The 16,655-nt window shown below is 40.7% G+C and overlaps 1 protein-coding gene across 1 annotated transcript in view; it reads left to right on the forward strand.

The window, feature by feature from the left end:
- MALRD1 (MAM and LDL receptor class A domain containing 1) overlaps positions 1 to 16,655 on the forward strand; it is a 464,614-nt gene that overhangs the window by 144,591 nt on the left and 303,368 nt on the right. The window contains exon 15 of the mRNA XM_089693696.1: positions 899 to 1,320. Within this exon, the coding sequence (XP_089549822.1) occupies positions 899 to 1,320 (422 nt within the window). The remainder of the gene's footprint in view (positions 1 to 898; positions 1,321 to 16,655) is intronic.

Genomic DNA, 16,655 nt, shown 5'->3' on the forward strand with positions numbered 1-16,655 from the left:
CAACAATTTAATTATGTTTTCAGCACATGGACTTTTGGGTGTTTTTGTTTAAGATTAAGGGCAAACACGAATAATTTATGCACCTATTTTATATGATTTATTATATTGATTAATCATCTAAATTTGCGCTGTTTATTTATATTTATATTGTTTGTGTTTTCACGATTGGCACAGCAGCATTTTTAGAGTGTTATTTGGAAAGTTTTGGCGCAGGAATAAGTTTTCTTGTATTAACCTAAAATAACATTGCCTATCTCCATGGGGCCATGTGGAAATTCAAGTTGAAACTTATCCTACCCTTCTGACACTAGGCACCAACCCCTGGAATTTAGCTGTCAAATGCCTGAGACTCAGTGATCAATACACATTCTGGCTTTTTACAGTTAAATAAGTCTGGGCCAGTAAGATAACGGGTGGTATGATAAAATTCAGTCAGCCCAACTAAGGTGTTGATATTGATAAGTAGTCCAAATATTTAGGCTAGAGACAGAGCAAAGAAAAAGAATCTATAATTGCACTTTACCATTACAGAACAAGTCCAGTTGAGTGTGACAAGTGTTTGGTTCAACTGTATACACGTTGTATTTAGCTGCGTAACAGGAGTTACATAGTTAGTTAATCCACCTAAGACTTCCTTTTCCACAAGGTGACACAGCTGCTGTGTGATTTCACTGCAGAATGAAGGGTTGTCACCATGTTAAAAGAAGTATCTACTGACAGAATCCCATTACCAATCTGGAGGCACTAGTTGTGAAACACATGAAGTGTGGGGAAATGTGACAGAAAAAGCGATTTTAAATGTAAGCGTTTCTAAATCAATTAAATGCCTCTCAAAAATGAGTAAAAACATTTCTGCTGGAGTTCCACTTCAATCTCTCAATCGCTCACTTCCTTTCAGGCTCAGAGTTATATTGTGACTTTGAAGATGGACTGTGCAATTGGGCACAAGATACGGAAGACAACTTTGATTGGACAAGACACCAAGGCCAGACTCCGACTTTAGACACGGGACCTATGAGGGACCATACTTTGGGCACAGTTCGAGGACATTACCTCTACATTGAGACTTCAGAGCCTCAGATGTACAGGAACCAAGCTGTGCTTCTGAGCCCTGAAATAGATGCCACCACCAAGAACGATAATAAATCCTGCATCTTCCGCTTCCATTACCACATGTTTGGAAAGCAAATTTATTCCTTGGCCATCTACAAGCGAAATATGAGGAACACAAGAGGCCAAATACTCTGGCAGGCATTTGGGAATAAAGGCAACAGATGGTTAAAGAAAGTCCTGTACATCAACAGTACTTATCCATTCCAGGTAATATTTTGTATTTTTCCTTTTAATTGTAGCCCTTACCCCTGCAGGAGCTGCGGATTATGACGGGTCCTCTGTTCTGCTTGACTCTCTTAACTACTTTGTCCCCACTGACACACTTGGGCATACCCTAAAGCCATTTTCACTTACGGACTTTAGGATTAGTAGGCTACCACTCTAAGAATGCACAAAAATAAGGCCACAAACAGCTTGGAGATAATTAAATAAATGTAATAAGGCAATGCAAACAAAGGGTGAATTGATAAAAATGTAATTACACAGACTTAAGGGTGCTATGAATGATGAAATGGTTAATTACCCACTAACTGGCACTCAAAGGTAAAGCCAAGACTATATTAAACTACTACAGGGTAATTGAAGTCTGTAAATAACCTCAACCAGTTTAAAGAGATCAAAAGGGTCCTGGTGTACACCTTGTGCATAAAACCGCAACAACCGGCAGGTGTATGCGTTCCCAGAGTGAGAGTACCCAGCGTCTAGTAAACATTGGCTTGCTTTCAGTAGGGCTCTCCTGTAGGTGGTGCACCATCCCTTTGAGAGTGCTAATTTACCACAAAGGCTAAGCTGCTAAGTAGGAGCAGTCTCTTTTCTGGCTAGCCATATGTGGCAGGCGGTTAGCGAATGTAGTTCAGCACACGAATTCCTAGCAGACTGCTAATCTAGTCCTAATGGTTTGGTGACTTGTGGTTTCCAAGGATTAGGTTACAGACCTTCGCACAGGCTACAATCTCTCAGCTTGGACCCTGAAGATGCAGCAACTGTTTCTCGCTCAACTCTCTCTAAAGGCAGCTCTAGTAGACTCAGGTGCAGATCTGTCCTCTCCTCCTGATGTGGGGGAACAGGCACAGCAACAGGTCCTCTTAGCTCCTCATTAATGGCTCTGGCACATTGGCTATGGGACACAAACCCTGACTGCAGGTCTGTTCATGTCGCTGTCTTCTCAGGACTGACTTGCTCTGGGCAGATTTGCCCGGAAAAAAGTGTAGCTCTCCTTCTACAGAAGCAAGGATTTATGGGAACTGAAGTCCAGCAGCGATAGTCTCTATTCCCTTATATTTAACAAATGTCCCCTGATTGGATCCAATCCTTGTTGCAAGAAGGGGAGCGGGAGAGCAGGATCAAGCAGAGATTGAACACACACCCCACTATTGACACAGCCAGCAGCACAGCATGGAGATGAGAGGAGAGACCTGGCTGACATGCACACAGTCCTACGTTCCTATAATCTGCAACACAGCTGGAGACAAGGAGAACAAGGACACACACATCTAGGCCACTCTCCCAATGTGTACTGCGGGGGGGGACTTCATGAGCTGACTACATAATAATCTTGTTACATATGGTGTAAGTAAAACTGTAATCTAGTTCAAAGAGCTGAAATAAAGGCCAAAACAAATCAAGACCAGCATGTGCTTTTAAATTCTAACAGTGAAGACAAATATATCCCAGTTAAGACAGCTGTCAATATAGAAGAAACCTTTACTGAGGGAATATGGGGGGTTCTTCTGTTAACATCTTGCTGAAAATGCTGGTTACCTAGCTTTCTTTTGCTGCAATTCTTTCTGAATCAGGGACGTGAAACAACAACAATGCAGATTACAATGTCAAAGTAAAATCAGAAGTCCTAAGCTGCATACTTTTTTATTTTACATTCTTTAAGAGGTTCACTGAAACATACTGAGAGTTATCTTAAATATCCAGAGCATACTTGAGTATCAAAGCCATGAATCAACATAAAAACCTGGCAACTAGCACTTTCAGATGTAGAGGGGAGCAACAGTACGTTTTTTTTAAACCTTACTGCAGGAGGTAATTTCTCAACCTGTTCAATGATGGCCAAAATTATTTGTAGGACCATCTTCTAAATTTTGAATTCCATTATGACATTTGTTAAAATTCTAGATAATTAAAAATGCTTTCAGATCTATACAACAAACATGTTTCGGAAACTGATGAAATCCAGACTAATATTCAGTGCTTGCAAAGATGAGTAACAAATACTCCACCCAACAATCCCATCTCACTTTCCAGTTACCTTCCAAATGTCAGTTTTCAGACCCATGGGATTTGGGATGTTGGTAGAGATGAGCGGATTTTTGAAAATCCTCATAGCATCCACAGATCAATAAACCAATTCAACAGAGCCAAAATCCATTATCATCATGGTAGTTTATTGCCTGTACAATTTATTAGAACTCCAAAATCTAATTGTATTGCCTTATAGGTCAGTTGCAATCTGGTAAATCAAGTGATCCAGTAACTATATCTCTCTCTTTGGAGGGAGATAGCCTTCAGGGGTGGACTGACAACTCATGGGGCCCCCGGACAATAGGGGATCATGGGGCCTCTGTGTCCTTGCCCAAACTAAAAAAAGCCTATGAAAAAGGTACCAGGGGAATCTCATGGGGCCTCCTACTGACCCCGGGCCCTCGGGCAGTGCCCGAGTTTCCAAATGGTCAGTCCGCCCCTGATAGCCTTGATATAGTTTCCAGCTCTGCCCACCTTGGAGTCTTACTCCTATACCAGGAGTACTACCAGATTTCCATTCTACTACTCATCCAGTCTGTATGAAGACTTACAAATTGAAAAACAGAAAAAGTACTGGGTTCCTATAGATCTCTCAGGTAGTTTAAACTCTGTATATATGAAAAAATTTAAATAACATTTTTGGGGTTAAAGTTTAACTGAGATCACAGAAAAAATATACAGTCAAGTTGACTCAAGTTTGTATCAGAGTTATTCTGGGTATACTACAAAAAATACCAACAGAAGAAGAGACTGCTTGTTCCAGAGGATGATTGCTGGGGCCAATGTCAACAAACAGCAAACATAAATACCCAGCTCACTTACCAGCCAGCCTGCACCTAACCGAACTAACGCTGGCTAACAGTTCATGTTAAAACAAAGGGTTTAGTTTGCACATATTTGCGTATCTAAGTATATGTGTAAGCTGCAGAGGCCACGTCACAGCACCCCAGTGTACTGCAGTCCTATCTTTAAAAATTTAGAGAGTCTCCAAAGTTGGAGCACATATATAATAATGGATAGATTAAGGGCAGGTATGCCTGGAGGGAGCCCACCCCTCCTTAAAGGTATAGGGAAGCACTGGACGCCCAGCAATAGCGCAATGGCAGCAAAGGCATCCAGTGAGTGCGTCCCCTCACCAATTTACCAACAATACAAACAAATGGCAACCACCCAAATTTACAACTGGCCTTTGCAGCAAGGAGCTCCTTGCTTCATTCTTCCTGTGGGGCTAATGAAGTTAGAATGGAGGAATACAGCACAGACAGAGAAATCTCCTGTTGTGACTATTGTTTTTAGATGGAATCTGTCAGAATATCTGAACTGTGACTGCATCTGAATGGGTGCAGCTGCTGCTCGGCTGACATGCAAAGGAAGTGACAGATCACTGAAGAACAGGGGTGGACTGACAATTCATGGGGCCCCCGGGCAATAGGGGATCATGGGGCCCCTGTGTCCTTGCCCAAACTCAAAAAAGCCTATGAAAAAAGGTACCAGGGGCATCTAATGGGGCCCCCTACTGACCCCGGGCCCTCGGGCAGTGCCCGAGTTTCCAAATGGTCAGTCCGCCCCTGTTGAAAAAAGAACTGTTGCTCTGACCATCAGCTTTTCAATCAGTAGCTTTTGCTCTCCTTTCCTCCTATGGCATTTTCTTCTGTGCAGCAGCCTTAAAAGAATAAAATGTACAGCAGTGTGCAGTGTATTTCAGGCATGTGCTGTATATTTTATTTATTTTGCCCAGACATACACTGTAAACCTGGCAAGCCCTGTACTATAACCACTTCCATTATATGCACTTTTAAAACTATGTTTACAGGCAAGCTAACATTTATTTGGCCTTCACTATTGATTTTGCCATACATTTTCTTTGTTTGTTATTATCTTTTTGCATTATCGATTTTTTTTTGTGAATTATGTATTAACTCTTAATTGATCAGAATAAAATTTATTACAAAGGTCATGGGTAAAACCGAAAATTAAATGTATCATATGTACTATGAATTACTTTACTGTAATTTCTGAAGCCCTGTACCTGTCCTTAGGGAGATTCATTCCACCCAGCATATTTTGTGATAATTATTGTTGATTCAATTACATGCTAAGACATCCTAAAGTCTCAATTTGGGACTAAAAGAAAGTAAACACCTTTGAAATGTTCATCAATTGGTTTGATATTGGATATTAAATATTTTAAGCTTAACTGCAGGCAGATTTTAAAGACCCAAATTAATGAAGTTCAAAAATACAACATTCATTTTTTTAAATTCAAACAATGTCGGTACCTGATATTGAGTTGCTATCAGTCTCTTGTAGTCAATGTATAGCAGAGCTCAGCCTGGGAGGGGGAAAAGTAGCAGGAAGAGCCAACTGGTTGTACTGTAGTGCTGATGTACAGGGTACAGAGTAGCAGAAAATGAGCTCCATTGGTCTGCTTCTTCTCCTGTCATTGTCCAATCACAGGCTGGAGAGGGACATGACTTGTCAGTACATAACTGCAGCAGAGAAATTTCTGCTCTCCCATATTGCCAAACAGAGCTGTGCTCTGTTGCAGAATTTTGTAAATCTCAGTACAGGGCAGCACAGTGGCTAAATGGTTAGCACTTCCACCTGGCAGTACTAGGGTCATGGGTTTGAATCCCAGCTATGGCACCACCTGCCTAGAGTTTGCATGTTCTCCCTGTGCCTGCGTGGGTTTCTTCCGGGTACTCTGGTTTCCTCCCACACTCCAAAGACATGCTGGTAGTTGAATTGGATCCTGTCTAAATTGGCCCTTGTATGTATGAATGTGAGTTAGGGACCTTAGATTGTACACCCCTTGAGGGTCAGGGACTGATGTGAAAGTACAATATACATGTAAAGCGCTGCGTAGATTGACAGCGCTATATAAGTACCTGAAATAAATAACTACTCAATGGACAGAAACACAAATCATTTGGCAGCTAAATATATGCCTTATATGTATTTCATCTGTGTATTTAGCCGTTCTTCCTGAGTTCAGCTTTAAGCTCAAATGATAATATAAAGCTATGTTAGCATGCTTGGCAGAATGGGTTTTGCTCATCAGTTGGGTGTGTGAAATCACCTTGATGCGTTCAAAACAAAATACAGTATAGAGTTCCTGGCTAATGAACCTGGAGCAACCTACTGCTGCCCAGGCAGCTAACGCTCTGCATATAAAGACCTTGGCTGTGGTTCACCAAACATGAGTTGTGTTACACCACACTGGTAGTTGACTGCTCCCCAGCCTGACATCTCAGAAACTGATTTCAGGGTGTAGGAAAATTCCTGAGCATGCTGGGACTTTCTATAGATCCAAAACCACCAGGCTTGCTTCAGCTGGGCTTGTTGTCTAATTAACCAGCCCAAACAACCTCAGCTTTCCCACGCAATAAAAAAAAATATTCCGAAAACTGTCAGGTCTGGGACAAACATACTTCCCATCCAGGATACAACCACAAGTTTTTATTGGCCTACTGTCATATACCCCCTTCTTGCTTCAACCTTGGGGCAAGGCACAAGTGAACCCAGGATAAGGCATGTGTAACTTAATAACCCCCATCTTGACACCAGGGTGGTGCATTACTGTAAAGCTTACCAGTAACTTTTGAAGAGCCAGGAACCACATATTAACCCTCCTAGTGTTCTCTTCACAGCTAAGCACTTTATCAATCATTGCATAATTTAACTTGTGGGACTTTGGCTTCCTGCATTGGTCTGTACTATAAACTCCTTAGAGAAGTCAGGAAAATATAAAGCTGCCTGACAACACAGAGCCTCAGGTAGCTTCTGCTTCAGAGGATAACTGAATCCTGAAAGACTTCCTTCCTTTTATCATGCGGATCAGGGGTGAAGCCTGTGAAGCTAAATGAAAAATAAAATGTTGGTAATGGCTGGAGATCCATAAGAATGCTCGAACGTGCTTCTTATTATTATGGCACAGCCAATTTGAAATGGCCTCAATTTGTGTTTACCTAGGGTTTAAGTATACTCCTCCAAATATCTCAGAGGTGTTTCCTCCTCCCAATGGCACACTTTTTCAGAATGGCCATAAACCCATTTTTCTGTATTGCATTTAATACAGCCTGAACCCTTGATCCCACTCTGCACTATGGATGATTAAGCTATTTAGGCAAGGAACAGCATACTTTTGATGGGGCCTGAGTATCCTATCCATTGCATGAAATATAGTAGGAGCATTCTGTAAATCAAGGGGCATCCTCTGATACTGGAATGCCCCATGAAGGGTTACAAATATTGTTTTTTTCCTTGGTTGGAGAGGAGAATCTGTTAATGAATAGGTGTCAAACATAATGATCTTATTCAATTAATGAAAATCATTGGCAAATTATCAACTCCCATCTGGTTTGGCTGCATTGGTTGAACCAGCCACTATTGAACTTTATCATCCCCAGTTCAGATATTTTTTTTACTTCCTTTTATCTAGGGATGAGCTCAGTGAATGTAACTTGCTATAATCTGAGAGATACAGGGGTCCTGTGCTAGATACAACCAAATGTTATTTATTGTCCCAATGTCACAGTAACTAAATAGTCATGGAAAGGCTGAAATACTGAGCCGTCCTGGAGAAAGTGCTGCTCCAGGTTCTCACCCATAATACTCAAAGCGCACCTGTACTCTGGGAATTGCTGGGCTTGTGGCAGTTGCTTGGCTGTGTCTGGTGATTAAATATTTGAGTCAGAGACTCAGAAAAAGCGTGTCATAAATGAGTGTCAGAAAAGTATCAGAATGTTTCTCTATGCTTGTTCCAGCACAGTGACGAAGAAAGAATTTACGCAAAAACATATATAGTTACATAGTTAATCTGGTTGAAAAAGTCCACCTAGTTCAACCAATAAAAGGGGGAAAATATACAGTCCTATATACACAATCCTATACCCACAGTTGATCCAGAGGAAGGCAGAAAACCCCAATTAATCTTGATCCAATTTGCTTCTGCAGTGGAAAAAAAACCCTTCCTAATCCCCCAAGAGGCAATCAGATATTCCCTGGATCAATTTTCCTATAAATAATAGTATCCAGTTATATTATGTACATTTAGAAAATAATCCAGGTCTTTTTTAAAACAATCTACTGAGCTTGCTGGAACCAGTCTATTCCACATTTTCACAGCTCTTACTGTGAAGAAGCCTTTCTATATTTGGAGATTAAATCTCTTTTCCTCCAGTCATAAAAAGTGCCTCCTTGTTCTCTGTGATGACCTTAAAGTGAATAACTCTACACCAAGTTCACTATATGAACCACTGATGTATTTATACATATTGATCATATCCCCCCTTAATCTCCTCTTATCAAGAGAGAATAATTTCAGTTCCTCTAATCTTTCCTCATAGCTGAGCTCCTCCATGCCTCTTATCAGTTTGGTTGCCCTTCTCTATGCTTTCTCCAGTTCCCCCTTTTTGTGAATTGGTGCCCAAAACTGAACTGCATATTCCAGATGAGGTCTTACTAATGATTTGTACCGGGGGAAATTATATCTCTCTCTCTGGAGTCTATACCTCATTTAATACAAGAGAGGATTTTGCTCCCTTTAGAAACCGCAGCTTGGCATTGCATGTCATTATTAAGCTTGTGATCTACCAGAACTCCCAGATCCTTCTCCACCATTGATTCCCCCAGTTGTACTCCCCCTAGTATGTATGATGTACACATATTCTTATGCAGGCCATACATGGGTCGAATTCTGAATGAACTTTTTTTAAAAATCTGAAATTTTGTGCATTTTGTAATCCGATGGTGTCACAGTTGATTTAGAAATTCAGCCATCCAAGTCTTCAATTTCACCTCCCGTTGCTACAGAAAATAATTTTGTGACTGGGAATCTTTTTTTCTTTCCAGGTCGCTCAGGCTAATTTCTTTTTCGATTATATTTCTCTCACTATTCTCCCATCATTGATTAGAAATTTGTTTGTTTTTAAAAAAATTTCCAACATGCCCGATCACTCAAATTTGATGGCGGCAGGAAAATCGGACAATGTGGTGTCCCACTAATGGTGAAAAATTAGAATAAATTTTTTTTCTAACTTTACATTTATCAGCATTAAACCTAATTTGCTGCACATTTTTCTTAATTAAAGAGTGCATTGAGGTTGGCTTGTAACTTGGAGATATCCTGTTATTCTCCTGTTATTATCCTCCCCGTTATTCCACTGCACAGCTTGGTGTCATATGCAAACACTAAAATAGTACTTTTAATCCCAGACCCTATAGCATTCATAAATATATTAAAAACTAAAAACACTGAACCTTGGGGTAAACCACTAACAATCCTAGACTATTCAGAGTATGAATCATTAACCACTACTATCTGAATATGGTCTTTTATCCAGTTTTTTTTTGTCAATTTGCAAACTGTTTTTTTCTAGACTTTACTTTACACATTAACCATGTGTGGGGAAATATGTCAAACACTTTTGCAAAATCAAAGTATACCATGTCCACCCCCATGGCTTTGTTTAAGGTTTTGCTCACCTCCTCATAAAAATAAATCAGATTTGTTTGACAACTTCTGTATTTCATGAATCCAAGCTGCCTTTTACTTAAAATATTTTTTTCCAGCAAGAACTCATCTATGTGGTCTTTTGTTAACCACTTGCCTACCGGGCACTTTTACCCCCTTCCTGCCCAGGCCAGTTTTCAGCTTTCAGCACTCTCATACTTTAAATTACAATTGGGCGGTCATGCAACACTGTACCCAAACTAAATTTTTATAATTTTTTTAAACAAATAGAGCTTTCTTTTATTGTTCTTAGTTTCTGTTATAAAGTTTTGTAAATAAGTAATTTTTCTCCTTCACTGATGGGCAATGATGAGGCTGCACTGAGAGGCGGCACTGATGGGCACTGTTAAGTGACATTGATGGGCACTGTTAGGTGGCGCTGATCAACAGCACTGATGGGCACTGTTGGGTAGCACTGATGGGCAGCACTAATGGGCACTGTTAGGTGGCACTGATGGGCACTGATAGGTGGCACTGATGGGCAGCACTGATGGGCACTGATAGGCGCCACTGATGGGCATTGATAGGTGGCACTGATGGGCACTGATTTAACTGATGGGCACTGATTGCCAGCACATATGGGCACTATTGGCCGCACTGATGGGGCTACACTGATCACCAGGACACTGATGATCAGTGCCCTGATGATCAGTGTAAATGTCCCCCTGCAAAATGCTGGTTACCGGCTCTCCTCTCCTCACACGCTGTCAGGAATTTCCTATTTAACCTGTGATCAGCTGTGATTGGACACAGCTGGTCACATGGTAAAATTGGCTGTGATTGGCCTGTTCATGTGATCAGCTGTGTCTGAAGTGCGCACTCCAGGGGGCATGCGGGGGGGGGGGGTGTTTCTGGGAGGACGTCCATGGATGCCCTCCCAGAACTAGCTGATGGCACTGTAGCTGTCTTTTGGCTATAGTGCAGTTGGGAACTGGTTATACTCTCCAGTATCTTCCCAACTATAGAAGATAAACTAACAGGTCTGTAGTTTAAATCAGTAATTTCTGCTAGAACCCCCAAACATTATATATATATATATATATATATATATATATCTCAAAGACCCTAGAGAATGAAATCATTGCAATTTTTTATGGCACATGGTATTTGCTCAGCCGTTTTTCAAACACAATTTACAAAAAATACACTTTAGTGAATTAAAAAAAAAACACAATGTATACCTCATTTTTTGTAACATATAAAAGAGGATATTAAGGTGAACAAATAGTCCCAAATCTCTCCTTTACCTTTAAGAGCAAAAAATTAAAAAAAATAGTTTTTGATCTCATGCTTTAAGAAATAAAAAAAATTGTCTACATCAGCCATGAAAAGGATGTGATGTCATGACTTTGCTCCGGTCCTCCATGATCATAGACGTGATCAGAGACAATAAGGTTTCTCATCGCCTTTATCTGCAGCCCGCCACACTGTGGGATCATTTCTCAGGTGTGCCAGTTTAACAGAAAGGGTCCTTGCACACGGGTGTTCTGTTTTTTCCATCAGTTCAGTCACATTTTTTCAAAGAAAAAATGGATCAGTTTACATCCGTTTTTCTATTGTTTACATCTGTTTTTCGTCCATTCCGAGTTTTTTAACAAAAATAGGATGTTAACGGATACGGACATTAATGGATTTAAACAGATAATCATCTGTTTACATCTGGTAGTCCATAGAAATACATGGGTATCCATTTTTCATCAGTAAACGGACAGATAAAAATTGAACATACAGAGCACCTGTGTGAAAAAGGCCAAAGCCTGAGAAACACCGGTGGGTGTGCTACGAAAAGTGTTCCAGTGGCTAATGAGCCGCTTGGACTGCTTTCATAAGCCTTTGGCCAAAAAAAAAAAGGTACTGCAGTTATGGCGGATATCTTCAGCCATAACCCTGGTAAACCACTTGAAAACCGAAAAGTTTATATACTGTACATATTGTGGTCTTCAAGTGGATTTATTCTGTCTAAATGTTTCAGGACCATATCAATTTTGAGCCATCGTGGATCATTTGGGGCTGTGTCAATATCATCCCCATTATGGACATGAGCATTCCCATACTCCTTTGTATACACAGAGCTTAAGAAGGTATTTAATAAATGTGCCTTCTCTTTGTCCCCAGTCAACCACTCTAGATTATTTTGTAAAAGGCCTACATGCTCGTGCTTAATATATTTGTTCTCTTTCAAACCCGCTTTGAAATCACTTCTCGTATAGGGACAGGCACCGCCACCTTTACATTTTACCCTGTCTCTCCAGAAGAGACCATAGCCAGGAATATTAATGGGCCAGTCATGAGAAGAAGGAAGCCAAGATTCAGCAATACCAATTAAATCATAGTTCTCTTCGTGTACCAAAGCTTTGAATGCACTTTTGCTTGGCAGACTTCTTGCCTTGGTGAACAAACACTTTAATTCATTGCCACATTTTGCTCTTGTGTTTTCATACCTTTTTTAGTAGTACAAATAGTTCTATCATTTCCAATGGTTGTTTGTAACATGGGAACCTTCTTATCACCTGTCATAGCCCTCCCTCCATCTGTCCCCATTCTACCCTTCATTATTGTCTGACCTCTAACTTACCTGTCTGCCCCATTGAATTCTAGTTCACTCTCCCCCCTAAAGCCTAGTTTAAATACTCTTGCAGCCTTCACATAAACCTCTTCCTAAGCACAGCAGACCTCCTTCCATTTAGGTGCAAACCATCTTTAGCATATAGTAGTAGTAGTTGTAACCCAATGAAAATCCCAGTGCTCTAGAAACCCAAATCCTTCCCTCTTACACCAGGTCTTTAGCCATGCGTTCAGTTCTCTAATCTCTCCATTTTTCCTGTGTTGTGCATGTCACAGGTACTATTTCAGAGAATATCACCTTGGAGGTACTTTCCTTCAACTTTCAGTCTAGTTCTTTAAATTGATTCTTAAGGACCCTCTGCCTTCCATGTATTCTGTCATTGGTTCCAACATGAACCTAGACATCTGGGTCATGCCCAGCCCCTCCCGGTAATTTATCAACCCTGTCCACTAGATGCTGCTCCGTGGCACCAGAGAGACAGAAAACCATTCAGTTGAGGCAATCATGACCACAAATTAGTCCTTCTGATTATAGAATCCCCTATTACCAACTGTCTAGGCCTCCCTGCACTACCCTCACCACTCGTACTAGAAGTGCTGCTCTACTGCCAGTTAGGGGTAGCAGCGACATCTAGGCCTGCCACCTCTGTGTTTGCCACCTCCACATCTTTACTCAACTTGGCAGATTTGTTTTGGTGCTTAAACACAGGACTGACCTTCCTTTTCTGGGAGCCCCTACCACTCCCCCTAGCTACAGTAATCCATCTTCTTACCTGATAATCCTGACTTACTCCTCCACCCCCCACATCAACCCCATTAACCATTCAGTGAGTAGAAGGCCCCTTTCAAGGTTGTCATTTCTGCTCAGTGTTGCAACTTGCTCCTCCAGAACTCTAATGTGACCTTCTAGAATGGCAACCTGCTCTCATCTGTCACAGCAGTATGCATCCTGGAGCTTGTAAACAAAACAGTTCTCCTCCCTGTCAGCTTGTGCGCACTGCTTTGGATGGCTGTGCACAGCACAGCTATCCAAAGCAGTGTGATTACAGTGAAGCACAAACACACGGCCCCATAGTAAAACACACCCAGCACACAGTTACCCCTTTGATCGCCCCTCATGCTAACCCCTTCCTGTCCAGTGCCATTAGTACAGTGTCAGTGCTTTTTTTTTTAGCACTGATCACTGTATTGGTGTCACTGGGGATGTCAGTGACACCAAGTCAGTTCCCCCCAGTGTCAGAATGCCCGCCGCAGTCTCGCTATAAGTCGCTCATTGCTGCCATTTCTAGTAAAAATTAAAACAAAAAATTCCAGTATATATACACCGCCATTTGTAAACTCTATAACTTTTACGTAACCCAATTATTTACATGTATTGGGATATTGTTTAGCAAAGACATGTAACAGAATACATTTTGGTCTAAATTTTTATTTATTTATTTTTAATTTTTTATTATTTTTTACAATTTTGTATTATTTACATATTTTTTATAGACCCCTGACATCTCAGGTTTGAGATAGAGAAAAGAATTGAGGAAACAGATGAATGAAAAGAAGACAGAGGCTCCTGTTCATTCATAAACTGAAACACAGTAAACACAGTTTACTATTCTTCAGCTATGACCTCACTGTTCATTCACTAAAGGGAGGGGCTGGTAAATGTAGCTGCACAGGGCATCATTCTGTAACTGCACGCACCCGCCACACCGGTCCCCCTCCCTGTCCTGCCCAGGCCCCTGTTTGTCTGGGCTGTGTACAGGAGGACTAGTGGTACCCCCTGATCAGTGGCCCTGGTGACTCTACTATTATATTCAGCAGAACACTGCGACAGCAAAGTCACACTGATACAAAGAGTTCGGTGGATTGGCTGTCCAAGTGACAACAGAGCCATTGTGATTAAATTGTTAGACCCACATTGGACCCTCCTGCCAATCCCCCACCACCACAATTATCCCATTTGTTTTCCATGAACCAAAAAATGGCAACCCTCAAGCCAGCGTAATTTCTGCATCCAAAGCAGGAGAGCAAAGTAAGTAAATGTTAAAGGGGGCCTAATGCATGCTTGATGTGTTTAATCCTGCTGGTAGGTGCGTCTGGTGTTTTTTTTTTCTTTCAAACACGCCAACATGGTAAGAAAAATTAATAATAGCGCCTATGGTCAAAATTATATAACTTACTAATAGTGTACCAGCTGCAAAAAATCACCATATATAAAGTGTACCAATAAATAAATAATTTGCGCTAGTAAATGTGTAAAATATATAAATATATATAAAGAAATCATCAAATCATAAGTCCAGAAAAAAATATATATATATGCCAATACCACAAAAAAATATAAAAAAACTTTTAAGTGCAAAAAACTTTTGTGCAAAAAAAGTGTCTAAATATGAAAAATTTCACCAAAAAACCTTGATAATATAATGGCAGATCATCCATAAATATATCTTCAGAAACGGAAACTCTGCAACACACCGATATCCGCTCCGTGAGGACGTCGATGACGAAACGCGTAGGGCGGAGCTTGATTGATGTGACGTCATTACATTTTTGGCTGCCAGCTACTGCGCATGTGCTGAGTAGCCAGGCTCTTTTATGTGATTGCTGTTATGCTGTTGATGCTGGTGTCGGCTGGGACACCTCTTTAGTAAGTGCAATGAGTACCTAATAAAGGAATTGGTTTTTATAATATTGCACCATGAAGTCTTTCTGTTTCTCTCGAGTGCTTGGCATTTCCCCCCATGGATACGTTTGAAGGTGGTCCTTTATCTATTGGAGAAGTGGATTTTCGATTAACTACAAACGCCAACATGGTAGCCTATCTGTCCATGCACATAGAAGTAGGGACATTTAGAAGCAGAAAAAAACCCCAATGCCAGCGCATCCAAGAGCAGCAATGTTTTGTCAGGCACGTGTAAATGTGTCTAAAAGCATCTAAACGCGCATTAACGCTAGGTGTAACAAGCGCTTGAGTGTTAGTTCATTTCAGTGGCCAGAATAAATTATTATTCCGGTCAGTGCAATGAATGAACGTCCAAGCACCTAATGCATCTAAATGCTCCTAAACGCTTCTAGGCACGTTTACATGCATTTAGAAGCGTCAAGTATTTCTTATGCCAAAACGCTGCTAGCAGGAAGAAAGGTGTCTAGGAGAGATGGGCAAACATCCTGTGTGCATGAGACCTAATACAGATGGTATGTTACTGGTCAGATCATCAGGTGAAAACAGAGGGAAAAAAACCTAAGGAAAGAAAACTAATCTATTGATGGGTAAGCTGCAATATATTACATTTTTGGTTTGTGATTTAATACCACTTTATGTTAATGGTTACTGTTAGGGTTTAGGGTGAACATAAGTGTAACTAATGTGAGTCAATACCGCATTCACCCATCCATGTTTTCCATTCCATCCATCAGTCTGCCTATCCATCATGTCTTACCTTTTCCACCTATCCTTCCATCTTATTACCTACCTCTCAGCTAATCCATCGATTGGTTCATTAATCCATCCTTCTACCTGCAAATGCATCTTTCCATCCATGTTTTCATTCCTACGCCATCACCTGTCAGCCCATGCTTAAAATTAAAATTCATGATAATTATTTTCTTACTGCCAAAGTGAGAAAAATATTTAATGGTTCTCATGGTTTACTGACTAAAATCTATAGATTCCCATCTAAAAACTCAAGGAGATTATCGAGTTTCCATACAATCTGTTGGAAAACGTGCTTTTCTCTGTTATTAAGAAAAGGAGCACCATTTGTACTTATTGAAGTTATAAATGAGTTGTGAAATGATCTTCACGGTATCTGCTCCCAGTGAACTGACATGCAAGTTTGGTTGGAGATGGTAATTTGTTAAATGGCAGTCAACACATTTCTACATCTAAAAATCCAATTACAAAGATTTACTGAAACTCATTGAAAAGAGTAGATGGGAAATTGACCTGGCTGCTAAACTCTGAGGCTGATTCAGTGTAGCAGAACCCTTGAGATCAGCTGAGTGAGGCTGTCTTAAGGAAGTTTCTTTCCTGTGCTAAGGCAGAGTCAGTTTTGGCTGGCATCCTTGGAATACTAGCGTGCATGCTCCAGGCCCTTGTCTGCTAGAAAAAGATAAAAAGTATTTTATTTATGTAACTGCCAGGATCACAAAGAATGCATGTTTGCATTATTTACTACGCAGTCGTGTTATTACAGCATTGCAATCAATT

Source organism: Staurois parvus, unplaced genomic scaffold (assembly GCF_062004578.1).
Source record: "Staurois parvus isolate SC_StPar_1 unplaced genomic scaffold, SC_StPar_1.0 ptg000636l, whole genome shotgun sequence".
NCBI lineage: Eukaryota > Metazoa > Chordata > Amphibia > Anura > Ranidae > Staurois > Staurois parvus.